General features: G+C 44.5%; 1 protein-coding gene across 2 annotated transcripts in view; it reads right to left on the bottom strand.

The window, feature by feature from the left end:
* Positions 1 to 1,426: 1,426 nt before the first annotated feature.
* The window catches only part of DNAH10 (dynein axonemal heavy chain 10), a 141,559-nt gene continuing 129,734 nt past the window's right edge, over positions 1,427 to 13,251 (bottom strand). For both annotated transcript variants that reach the window (XM_083716644.1, XM_083716645.1), the window contains 13 exons: positions 12,858 to 13,012; positions 12,424 to 12,578; positions 12,098 to 12,281; positions 11,081 to 11,281; positions 9,456 to 9,665; positions 8,932 to 9,027; positions 8,198 to 8,369; positions 5,819 to 5,950; positions 4,567 to 4,778; positions 4,309 to 4,476; positions 3,759 to 3,939; positions 3,354 to 3,499; positions 1,427 to 1,762 (listed from right to left, as the gene is read on the bottom strand). In XM_083716644.1, coding sequence (XP_083572770.1) covers positions 1,616 to 1,762; positions 3,354 to 3,499; positions 3,759 to 3,939; positions 4,309 to 4,476; positions 4,567 to 4,778; positions 5,819 to 5,950; positions 8,198 to 8,369; positions 8,932 to 9,027; positions 9,456 to 9,665; positions 11,081 to 11,281; positions 12,098 to 12,281; positions 12,424 to 12,578; positions 12,858 to 13,012 — 2,159 coding nt within the window. In that variant the 3' untranslated portion in view covers positions 1,427 to 1,615. The remainder of the gene's footprint in view (positions 1,763 to 3,353; positions 3,500 to 3,758; positions 3,940 to 4,308; positions 4,477 to 4,566; positions 4,779 to 5,818; positions 5,951 to 8,197; positions 8,370 to 8,931; positions 9,028 to 9,455; positions 9,666 to 11,080; positions 11,282 to 12,097; positions 12,282 to 12,423; positions 12,579 to 12,857; positions 13,013 to 13,251) is intronic.

The following is a 13,251-nucleotide window of genomic DNA, read 5'->3' as shown; positions in this document are numbered from 1 at the left end:
GAGAGGTTATGAAATTTGTTTTACATTTTAATCTTAATGGTAAAAAGTCACCTCATGGAAAGTTTAATCAAAGCACAGAGCAGAAGCACCAGTTTCTGGTGGTGGTGGTTTTTTTAAGGCTACTCAGCCAGAAGCCTAAACTAACTTAAACTATATGGCAAAGATGGAAAGCTACAGCTGGTATCAGCAAATAACATTTTCAAAATGTTCCTCATTTAAAATGTGCCTTTAACTGAAAATCTAGCCCTCACGGTATGAATGGTGAACCTGTGACCCTCCAGACGCTATGGACAACAGCTTCCCATTGGCTTCAGCCAACATAACCAGTGGTGGAGGATGATGGGAGTTATAGTCCAGCACCATCTAAAGAGCCACAAGTTCCCCATCCCTGCCTTATGCTAACCTACTGAAAAGTGCTTATTACTTCATCTTAGGACAGCATAGCAATACTGCTAAATGGAGCTAGTTTCAAAAACAGGGAAATTTTTGAAATGACCAATTCCGTCTCTTCTTCCAAAATCTATTTCTTAAACTCTGTTTCAGATTGATATTTTGCACACACCCCTAGAAAAATCTGAAAAGAAATACAGTGGTACCTCTGGTTACATACTTAATTTGTTCCCGAGGTAGGTCTGTTCTTAACCTGAAACTGTTCTTAATCTGAAGCACCACTTTAGCTAATGGAGCCTCCCATTGCTGCTGCTGTGCCGCTGCGCAATTTCTGTTCTCATCCTGAAGCAAAGTTCTTAACCCGAGGTACTATTTCTGGGTTAGCGGAGTCTGTAACCTGAAGCGTCTGTAACCTGACGTACCACTATATTTGCAATGGGAACTTCTGCATGTGCCACTGTCTACTCTCACTGAATAGATTTCCTATGTGCCCATGCATCTAGAGGGCTTCATTTCTGGAGAAAGCTGCACATGCATCTCACAACTCTGCAACTGCAGCAGCCCCTTAGTCTATGTTCCTAACTACCAACCCTTTATCAAAGTGCCCTGTAATATCTGCCAGCCCCCTTTTCCTACACTATATTTGTGATGCTTTTCTGGAAGAATTTGACCCATATGTTTGCTTTTGATATTCCTTTTCATATTGGGGTTTTCCTTTTTAGTAAACATTAAAGCTCTTCCTGGAGAATGTTAAAGGAAGCATATACTTTTGACAAGATACCACAGGTTTGGATCCCTTACTTAGCTATATCTCCCAGTTATTCATGTGTCCAATGCTGATGACAAGCATCCATTCTAAGATGCTGAGAAAAGTACCCTGTGAAATAAAAAATTGGGCTTAACCTTTCTTACAATAATGCAAACCAATTAAATAGTAATTCTTGTGTGGTTTGACTAGGGGTCTTAAACAGCATTGAATCTGAGGAAGGATGGCTGAAGAATAAACAATGAAATCAAAGTATTTACACCTGCTGGCTAACCACAAACACCAAAGAAAGGTTTATTTTCAAACAAGTTGCAATATATAAAATGTAAGGAATCCTACTCAAAAATTAATTTTAAACAAATCTACAGTATATATCTTCAGCAGCTGGAAGCAAGGAGATTCCAGTGTTTTTCTGTATCTTCTCTCATCAACAGAATGTGTAGCCTTTGCATCTGGCCACTAATCAGCATTCAATGTGAGACAAACTCCTTGAAGTACCCAGTGAGAAATATGTCTTGTGGTATAAAGATCAGCTTCAAAGACCAAGCCAACGCCCATCGCGTTCCTCCGCATAGATGTTGTGTACACTGGAGTCCGGAAGGTGTTCTAGAGAGAAACAAAGTCAAAGTGTTACTATACACACATACACACATTCTATTTACTCTGGTTGCTAAAGGCATATGATAAAGATTGCTGACCACTAGGCAAAACTGATTCTGTGCTCTGCAGAGCAGTACACTAAGTATATGAGAGGGCACTGAGTGACTGCTTTTATAATTACAAGGTAGATAGATAGATAGATAGATTCTTTATTGTCATTACACAAGTGCAACATTGCACAAGTGCAACGAAATTGGATGCCATCCCTTAAAAACAACAAAAGCAAAACAACAACAACCACCAAACAAACCACATTCCAGCCACACCCACACCCACACCCATCAAACTCCCAGGTCACACTATCGAGGTACTGCATTTAAGAAGGCCACAGCTCTTGGATAGAAACTATTTTTCAGTCTATTTGTCCTTGACTTGATGTTTCTGTATCTCCTGCCAGAAGGCAGTAGTACAAACAGACTGTGTCCCGGGTGAGATGCATCCTGCAGGATATTGTTTGCTTTCCTAAGACAACGGGAACCGTACAGTTCTTCCAAAGATGGGAGGGGATGACCAATAATCCTTTGGGCTGTGGTTATGACCTTCTGGAGCACCTTCCTCTTCCTAGCTGTACAGCTGGAGAACCAGGCACAAATACAGTATGTGAGAATGCTCTCTATGGAGCCTCGGTAGAAGGACACCAGCAGTCTCTCACTCAGATTGTTCTTCTTTAAAAGTCTGAGGAAATAAATTATCTGCTGGGCCTTCTTCACCAGAGCAGTGGTATTTGCGCTCCAAGTCATGCCCTGATCGATAGTCACTCCCAAAAACCTGAATTCCGCCACCCTCTCCACCCGTTCCCCGTTGATATACAAGGGCTGAATGTCCGCCTTTTTTTTCCTGTAATCCACCACCAATTCCTTGGTCTTAGTCGTATTAAGAGCCAGATTGTTCTCTCCACACCAAGCACAAAGCCGCTCCACCTCGTCCCGATAGGCGGACTCATCCCCTATAGGGGGAAATGAAAGGGCCTTTTCAGCAGTAGCGCTCTCCCTGTGGAATGCCCTTCCTTCAGATGTCAAGGAGATTAAGAACTATACAACTTCTAGAAGACATCTGAAGGCAGCCCTGTATCAGGAGGTTTTTAACGTTTAATGTTTTTATATTTTGCTGGAAGCTGCCCAGAGTGGCTGGGAAAACCTAGCCGGATGGGTGGGGCATAAATAATAAATTTATTATTATTATTATTATTATTATTATTATTATTATTATTATTATTATTTACAAGGGAACTTGAGGGGGGGAAATATAATAGAGGCTTGTCTTTAATTTTCCAAGTACACTTAGCAATGTTGAAATGCAGACTGCAATGCAAGGGTGGCCATATTCCAGTTAATTGAATTTCCTAACAGTGGGGTTGAGAGAGGGAAAGCACTGCAAAATCTGCCCTTCGAATCCTGTCTAAAATGGTGTGGCAGCCAGCATTAGTATGGAAACAAAAGACGAAGTCTGTGTAGGAGGGAAGCTTCTCTGAACCAGCTCATCCCAAGTAGTTTGCAGTTTAAATAAAGCTTTAAGAGCTGCTCTTGGCAGCTTGTACCTGTAGCTTGAGACGATGAGCCTCGATGGGGATTATCTTCAGAATAGGTAAGTCAACCACCAGCACTTTGGGCTTACTCTTGATGAGGCAGCTATTTTCAAGGTCCCAGTCAGCTCCTTCCAGGTACAGGCCAGAAACAAAGCATCCTGGTGAAGAGCAGAAAGACATTGTTCAATGCTCCATGTTTTGAGACTTCAAACAGATGATCTAATAAAGCCCTAGGTGTTTAACCATTAAGGAACTTTTGTTACAAGTCTTCTATGGAGAAGAGGTGTGTCAGTTTCTCCCTTTGAACAAAGAACCATGAAAGGCAGCAAGCAATCCTTAACCTGCACACTCAACTTATTAATATACCAACAGTCCATTTCCAAGTTCCAACCAAGGCAGCTCTGGGGAAAGCCCTACCCTGTCCAGGACGCTCTGTGACTTCATCGGCAGTCCTGTACTTGGTCACTTGAGTATACAAGGTGGAGCGGTCCAGAGGCCAGCCATTCTTCCTGCAGGTTGCTTGAACAAGTGCAGTGAGGTACGACTCGGGGATATGCAGTCCCGACAACCACATGACGCTTGGTTCACTCTCCTCAATCTGAAAGCAGAAATGTATGTTAACTGACTCTTTCCCGAGTTGAATTACCACGGCTACAATCCAGCGCAGCTCCTGAGTTCAGTGGCTTTAAGGGCATCTAGCCTGGGGTTGGATTGTGGCCTTAATGTCCCACACAGACAGGAAATAATGAACAAGGGGATTACCAAAAGATGCCTTGCACACCGGATCAGACTTGGTCTCCTGTGACTGGCAGCATCTGCCCAGGGTCTTGAGCAGAGAAGGATCTTTCCTATTGGCTGCTGCCTGATCCATCTGGAGAAATGCCAGGGACTGAAGCTGGGATGGCTCTGCCACTGAGCTATAACCCCCCCCCCCCCCAATTAAAGGACATTTTGAACTTTCACTTACCCACGATGTGTACTGGAGAAACCTATTCTTAAAATAAAGCATCCAGTTGCCGAGTGTCTTCAGGGTATCTGGCGCCAGCTTTCTCCAGATGCTTGGGATTTGCCCATTAAAGAGAGCCCGGGCCACCTCATCCAATTCATTGCTCATTCCAACCTCCCCAGCCAAGGCCTGGTGAGAGAATTGCCAGAGGATCCTGGTTACATATCTCTATCCAAGGGGTGGGGACAATTTTAAAAATATCTAAACAGCTTTGCTTACTCTTTGCAGTTCCGCCAGTGACCTTGTCATGCGAATTATGAGCTTATTAAAGCGCTCCAGTTCCTGTAGCAGCACCACTGTCGTCGGTGAAATTTCCAGTCCGAAACCCTTTCTTATCTGATCAATGTCAAAGACCTGGGGCATTTTGTTTTCTATGTCCTTAGCAACCTGGCCAATATATTCATCTCGACTTATCCCTGTACCAGTTTCACCTAAAATTTATTAAGTTGAGAGTTATTAGAATTATCTGCACTGGCCACCAGTCTGGATGAGGACTATGGCACAGTTATTGACTATCAGGCTTTTATTAATAAACAGTTTCTTAGTGCCCAATTTTATTCACCTGTAGATGCTCACAAATACAGCTAACTGATGAATCACCCTACAACTTCCTTTAATCATTTTAGTGTCCATGTAAACAGGCTCACAAATCTACATTTCCTAGAACTCCAGGTTGTGGGCTGGGGAGCCCTGACAAATAGGTCTAAACAGATCTAAAATCATCTGACATTTGTAGTGAACCTGACTCCTGTGTTTTGACTAATCCAAACAGTTTTCCACTGGATTAGAATCTCCTCCTTTTGGAAACTGCCTAAGAATGGGTGTGTCCTTGTGGATGAATGGAAATGTTATTGAGCTATACAGTGGTACCTCAGGTTACATACGCTTCAGGTTACATTCGCTTCAGGTTACAGACTCCGCTAACCCAGAAATAGTACCTCAGGTTAAGAACTTTGCTTCAGGATAAGAATAGAAACCGTGCTCCGGCGGTGCAGCGGCAGCAGGAGGCCCCATTAGCTAAGGTGGTGCTTCAGGTTAAGAACAGTTTCAGGTTAAGAACGGACCTCTGGAACGAATTAAGTATGTAACCAGAGGTACCACTGTACGTAAGAAGCACCTGCAAAATATGGGTAGATGATTTTGTGAATGGTTCTTTAGTTGCAGGCATTCCAAGCTAAATTCTGTCAGAAAACAAGGTCAGCTATAGTTTAATGAATGGAGGATTCTTTTTCCGCCTAGCCCAGGATTGTGACTGGGAGCAGCTCTCTGTGGTCTCCCCCTTTCCCATCCATTGTTACTTGATCCTTTTAGCTGGATTGGACCTGGGACGATCTTCATGCGAAGCAGGTGCTCATCACTGTCTCGGGTCCCTCCTCTCCATTTCACTGATGTCCTCAATAGAGTTGAGGTCTAGTTCTAAATCTTTTGTTTCTTTCATCACTACATACTTCTAACTGGGCAAGAGTCATACCTGTTTGAGGCTGCAGCTCCAAAAGGTGTGACCACATGTCCCGAGCTGCCTGTGTATAGTATCCAATTTCAGCATTTGGGTGTAGGCCAAATACCTCTGGAGTGTTAGCAAGGGGAAGTGACTCTATTTCGTCTGTAAAATGGAGGTACAAAAGGGGGGAAGAATTGAAGGGGGTGGAAGTCAGGTTCACTTCTGTAAACTAAAGAACATTCATCCTCTAAAATTTGCATGATTTTGGCCTCCTGTGGTGCTTTTAACATATAGTATAACATTCTGATGTCACTGTTTTTTCATAGTTTAGGTAACTAAATAATGGAAAAAATAGGAGCAGGGACAAAAGATGGAAGGAACAGGGGTGCTAAAGGAGAACCTTAACAGAAAAAGGAGACCTTACAATGGTTCTGAAGCAGTGGGAAATTAAGGGTCATTCACCATTCACCTCAGCCAGCAAATTTACTTACTTACTTATTTAATATACTGCCCTATAACTGGAGGTCTCAGGGCAGTTCACAGAACAAAATCAGAATATGAAACCACAAAATATATAAGCAAAATAAAATCAACAACCCAATACCTCCCATAGGATGTCAATCAAATCAACTGAAGGCTTGGTTAAAAAGGAACATTCAGACAGGGAGCCACTGCAGAGAAGGCTGCTCTCATGTTGCCACCCTCCAGACCTCTCAAGGAGGAGGCACACAAGAAGTGCCCCTCAGAATATGATCTAAGGGTCTGGGTAGGTTCGTATGGAAAGAGGCGGTCCTTGAGGTACCATGGTCCTGAGCCATTTAAGGCTTTATAGGTCAAAGCCAGCACTTTGAATTGGGCCTGGAAACTAATTGGTAGCCAGTGCAGTTGGACCAGGATCAATGTAAGATGCTCAAAAGTCTTGCTCCAGTGAGCAACCTGGCCACTGGATTCTGCACCAGCTGAAGTTTCCAAACTGTCTTCAGAGGCAGCCCTACATGGAACACATTGCAGCAATCTAACCTTGAGGTTACCAGAGCATAGACAACTGTAGTTAGGCTATCCCTGTCCAGATAGGGGTGTAGTTGGACAACCAGCCAAAGCTGATGGAAGACACTCTGGGCCACTGAGGCCACTTGAGCCTTGAGCAATAGCAAAGGATCGAGGAGTACCCGCAAGCTGCGAACCTGCTTCCTTCAAAGGAAGTGTAACCCCATCAAGAGCAGGCGACCTCCCACCCATCTGGTCTAGGGAACCACCACCCACTAACAGTGCCTCAGTCTTATGTGGATTGAGTTTCAGTTTGTTGGCTCTCATTCAGTCCATTACTGAGGCAAGACACTGGTCCAGCACTTCCACTGCCTCACCAGCAGATGCATACTGCTGACAGTGTACTCCAAACCTCCAGATAACCCTACCCAGTGGTTTCATGTAGACATGGGGATAGGATTGAGCCCTGCAGAACCTCACACTGAAGGTTCAACAAGGCTGAAAAGCATTCCCTCTGGGAATGACCATCCAAGTAGGACTGGAACCACCGCCAAGCAGTGCCACCCACCCCTAGTTCAGACAGCCACTCCCGAAGGATTCCATGGTCGATGGTATTGAAAGCCACTGAGAGGCTGAGAGAAATTAACAGGGACATGTTTCCCTTGTCTGTCTGTCTGTCTGTCTGTCTGTCTCTCTCTCTCTCTCTCTCTTTCTGTCTGTCTCTCTCTCTCTCTCAGCAGAGATCATCGTAAAGGGTGACCAAAGCTGTTTCTGTGCCCAAACCAGAGGTCGGCCAGGGCTTCAACAGGGTGCCAGTCCTATCAGCTGGAAAACCCCGCAAAGCTGTTTGTAATTCCACTGGATCCCTCAGCCTCTGAGGGCGGATCTTCCTAATAGCTTAGGCAGGGAGGCTGCTGGGCAGTAAACCAGCAGAATCCCTAATCTGTCCCGATTGCCCAATGCCCGGAACACACATTCTAGATTTGCCCCCAACTGGACAGAGAGTCCAGTGATAGAGAATCTATAGCCCACAGCAACTCCCCCTCCCCAACCCTTGAGTCTGCCCTGATGCTGCCCTGAGTACCCAGGTGGGCACAGCTGGATGAGACCAACTCCACCCTGTTGACCCACCCAGGTTTCAGTGATTCATGCCAGATCAGCCTTCTCATCCATAATCAGATCATGGATGAGGGAGATTTTATTCTGGGCTGACTTGGCATTCAACAGCAGCAGTCACAGACCTGAGGGCTGGCTGACAGGACAACCACAATTCCCCAGGTTGGAGGAGGGGCTGGCTGGTATAGTTATTCATGCCCTGAATAACTATACCTACAACATGCAAAACATATAGGAGATCAAGGCTACTTAAGATGTGGCAGTAAAATAGATTTGGAAGTCAAGATGCAACAAAGCTTTGCTTACCAACATACTCATCCTTGGAAGTCCCTTCAGGGATTTTATAGTCAACATCCTCATCATGGAAAAAATGGAAGGGTTGGAAGGTGTCAAATATGAAATCCCCCAGATACTCATCCATGTAGGTGGTAAGGATGCGCCGATCAAAGCTGTCAATGGCCCGTCCACCGTACATCACCTGAAGTTTGATGAGATGACTCTTTAGGCCATTATCAACAACTTGGGAGTTTCTCCATCAATTTGACCTGAATTTCCTTCCTCAAGTCATTCCTAGCAATAAGCAGTAAACTTCCACAGGCTTTTGATACTCTCACTTTTCATTTCTTTAAGACTAGCTGTCATGGGTCAAAGGAAAACTCTAATGTTATGCTTTACCTCTCAAAAGCCACAGAACCAGAAGTAAAAACTTCATATTTGCTTCATATTTAAAATAGCATTAAAAAGTAGTCTGATGCAGTCAGCTATGTACCTGTAACATGAGGTTCCCCTTTCTTATAATAAGAGTTCCACCTGCTTTGCATATTGATTGCAAACTTTGCCACCTCCAGTTAAAAGGGCCTCATGCAGCAGGACCTTTTTCAGGTGGGGGGGATCTTCTGGAAAAGGCAACATGGTGCCCTCCAGTTCTGGACTTCAGCATGTTGCCTTCCCCTGAAATGGGCAATGCTGTGCTTGATGGGCTTGCTATAAGGCAGCTTTTTCCTGGCTCAGAGCAATTTGGCAACGACACGCTTGCTCACCTCTCCAATGAGATACTTGAGGCTCCCCCAAGGAATTTTGTCATCATTTTGCTGGAATGCTTTTGTCAAGTATGTGTTGAGGATCTCCATGCAGACCTAAGGGAGTTATTACAGTGGGCAGGATAAGGAGGTTACTGTTACTTAGACATTTGTAGACACTGGCTTGCTTTAGTTTCAGAGAATGCCACACTCAAAGCCAACAGTGCCTTCTTCCTCAAAACAAAATGGAAACTGGCTATGAACTGACTATGAACAGCTGTTCCACCTGGCTGCAGCAGAGGGAGAGAAGAGACAGCAGGGCCTGCACACACCAGTCAGGAATTGGAGTCATGCTCCTCAGGAGCCGCCTTGATCATCTGAGATATAAATCTAAAGAATCTTTTGTAAATTATAATGCTGCATCTATGTCCTATTCAATATAAACCAGACTTTTAAAGACTGAGACCCATCATGTAAACGAGAGCAAAGCCGGAAGCTATTGATTCTTTTACCATGGAAGATGCTGGCCTGCACAAGCTTCTTACCTGGAAGTCAGATTCATTGAAATCATAAGGCACATTCCAACCGATCTTCCCAAATTTCCTCCTCTCCTGAACCACGGCATGAAAAAATGCTAAGACATAGACCAAAGCCTTGAAAGCAGGATGGGGGCACTGATCAAGGGCTTCATGAGAGATTTTGAAGTAGGTGGCTCTCATATTCAGTTTCAACCCATTGGGTGGCTCTGTGACAACCTAATGCATTGGAGAAAATGAAGGTTTGCAGTGAGATTTGCCAGATAAATTGACACTGAGCTACTCCTCTTCCTGAGGGTGCTTTTAGTGGCTTCCTTGACCTGTGCAGCATGCGCACTGTGCCTGTATTCTCCACCCCCCAGTCCTTGCCCCAAATGTACAAATTCTGCAACCAAGAGAGTTTCAATTTAATTTATATACCTTTGGCCAATATGCAGAGAATTGTCTGACTGCAGGATTTGTTTGCTTTTCTGTTTCTTTAAAGTTGAATTCTTGAGCTCTCCATGTCACTTCTTCCTGGCTATGAAATTATATCCACCCCTGAAGCAGGGCCACAACCCATGTAGGAAACTGCCTTATACTTGTCCTCTGCCTTGAGCCTTTATTATGGTCCAAGGGCAGGGAGGGCAATGGTGGCAGCAGGGCAGGGCAGCACTACTCATTTCGCCTCAAGCAGCAATACAGGCTGCACTGCCTCTGCATCTTAGCCAGTATTGTCCACGTGACTATCCAAGGTTTTTCCAGGCCCTGCTGCTTGAGATCCTTTTAACCAGAGATGTTGAAGGAGGAGACCAGAATGTTCTATGTGCAAAGCATGGGCTTTGACACTGAGCTCTGGGCTCCCCAGAACTGAAAGTATTTCCTGAAATCCTGTTGCCTCTGTTTTTGAGACTGGGAGGAAAATTTTCCCTAGTTAAAGTTACTTAAGTGTCACTCTGCTACTCCAACATCTGCCTAGCAAAATGATTAGGTTTACATGAGGGATTTATAGGAGGAGAAACCAAGTCACTGTTGAAATATCATTAGTGGAGCTTCACTGGCTTGTGATTTAAAAATAATCAGCTCAGCTTGCTTGTGATAAATGCCTCAGACTTAGGATAAAAGCAACCAGCTGCTTCCTATAAAATCATTTGCCCTACTGACATTGAGGCGCAGCTTGGCACAGACGTCAGCCCAACATGTTCAAATATAGAAAAGTGTATCTGAAAATGGTGAGACAAAAACTGGTGACTCTACCATATTTCAAGCTGATTGGCCACCAAGTTCCAAGGCCTTTTCCTCAACACAGCAAGTAGGGTTGCCATATTCCAAATAGTGAAAGGTTTTTGAGCTATTTTAAAGGGAAATCGTCAAAACCGACACTGCCTACATGGGTTGCCATACGTCCGGGTGTCCACTAACATTTTACCGATTTCCACCCAGACACTGCTTCTGACTGCAGTATTCCAGATATGTCTGGGAAATTCCAGACGTACAGCAAACCTATGGAAAGGCAAATAAAATATTGGGGCATGAACCCAAGAGTTTTCTTATCTCTGACTTTTTAGCATCTGATTTTAGATACATGAGGACAAAACCATATTCAGAGAAGCTCATAAAGCCCTCTTCCTGAAGTTACACCATCTTATTGGTACCTTTAGTGATTTCTGGAGGATCCCAATTGGAAAGCCCTTTGTAGGGTCTGTTGTCAACCACAAGCGGAAATCTGGGTGTGGCTTAACAATCCTTTCTAGAGCCTTCTCCAGATCAATCAGCCACTTCACCAAGAGATGACAGTTCTGCAACATTAACCACTGTCCCCGGGCCACAGCATTCTCCAACAACTGTAGGGCAACCTGGAAAGGAGAGGACCTGAGTCAAGATGCAGGTTTAATCTAGCAGGAACTGAATCCTTAACCAAAAGTGAGGACTTCATTCCACAGAGAGATCCATTCTGAAAAAGTCTGTCATGAAGCTAGTTTACTCATTTTACAGACCTAAAAGAGATGTCAAAGTGGGCTTTAAGTAAGCACATCTACCTGATCACTAAAGCCCATACAGGAAGTGTGTTGATTCACGATAGAATCATAAAATTGTAAAGTTGGGAGAGGCGCAACTGTCACCTAGTCCAGCCCCCTGCAATGTACAAGTGGCTCAGTCCACACAGAAGACACTCATGCAACTCTCTGGCCTTGCTTCCAGCTTTTCAAATTTGTGCTTAAGCACTAAGCAGGTAGCACAAGAAGACTGAGAATGTGCAAGACAACAGAAGGAAAGAGACAAGGCACTGGCTTCTGAATCCCTCGCTCTGGATCAAGGCAAGGCCTCACTTGGCTGACCAGTTCTATTGATTTATTAAAGCGATGGTAGACTCTCTTTCCACATACACTATGCAATTGCTTGGGAAGAAGGGATAGATTTTTTTATTTTTTATTGGCAAGAACATTAAAATTCTTTTCCAAAGCACTGACTGGAGAGGAAGCACCCTGTTTCTGATCAGGCAGGACTGATAGGGGCCTCCTCAGCATGAATATGAAACTTCATTTGCATTAGCCCTGTCTCTAGAGGAAGTGGGAGGAGCTAACCAACTCCTACCCCACCAATGCAGTAAGCATGCCTCCATGCACCAAGGAGGGGAAGCCTGCTGACTTGAGGTTTCATAGCAAACTTGCCTTCTCCTGCCCTTGTCCCATAGCCAGGAACTTGAGTCGGTTCCCTCCAAAACCTGTCCGATCTGCTAGCTTCATCAGGTCACTGGCAGGGTCAGAGCCAGGACTTAGAATGAAAACAATGGGTGAATTTGGGGTGCTCTGCTCAAAGATGGCTTCAAAGCTGATCACTGGAGGCTGGACATATCTGGGGAGGAAGAGAAAGGGAGCACAAGTGAATGATTCATGGGGAATGGGGACTTTATCTAGTTGTGATGATGACTCAGGGCTCACACTTTGTACAGTAAAATACTATTTTTTTAAAAAAGGAGGAAAAGAGCAGCACTTACTTCACACCCATGGTGACAGTAACATAATCCGTCACTGCGCGATAGACACGGTCCACTCGGAAGCAACGCAAAAGCAGCAATTTCTGGAAGTCACTGAGACTGCTTCCATAGTGCATGGGATATGGGGTTTGTTCCAGAGCATCAATATCATACCACTGGTAAAAATGAGAGGTCAAGTCAGTATTCCATGAGCATTTGATTTTCCTACTTAAAGGAGGAGAAAATTACTAGGGGATCTGAAAACCGCTCCATGACCCCTACTGCCCTTCCACAAAGGTCAGCCTGGGTGCAGCTGAATCTGGCCTGAAGGCAATACATCTTGACCTGGTATTGCCCGCTCAAAAGCCAGTCACAAGGAACAGACAGAGGCCCCACCCCCTGCTCTTATTTCCAATACTCAAGGTTGACCATTCATTATGGAGAATCTTGCTCACAGCTTTCCACTCATCTGGATTCTCCTCCAAATCAGATGCAAGAGATCCAAATTCTTCTGGGAACAGTTCAGAGACACGGATTACATCCTCCCAGCCTTGATCAGAAAGCCAGACACAGGGCTTTTTTCGGGTGCTCTTCTCCAGAGAAATATTGCCTTGAAACAGGACAGAAAAATGTGAGCACCACAATCCATGGATAAGGAGACAGGTTTTAGAAATTAAATCGTCTGAATGGCAAATATATGTCATTAATATGTTGAAGAATTGAATTGTTCACTTTCCTGCCATCATGCAAGAGAAAAATCACCCGAAACTGAGAACCTGACATAGCTGGAAAAAGTACTGAAAGGGGCTTTACAATGTAGGCGGTCCTACAAAAGATCAAGGAACTGCG

Source organism: Podarcis gaigeae (assembly GCF_964106915.1).
Source record: "Podarcis gaigeae genome assembly, chromosome: 16".
Classification (NCBI taxonomy): domain Eukaryota; kingdom Metazoa; phylum Chordata; class Lepidosauria; order Squamata; family Lacertidae; genus Podarcis; species Podarcis gaigeae.
This window is presented reverse-complemented; position numbering and strand designations above follow the sequence as displayed.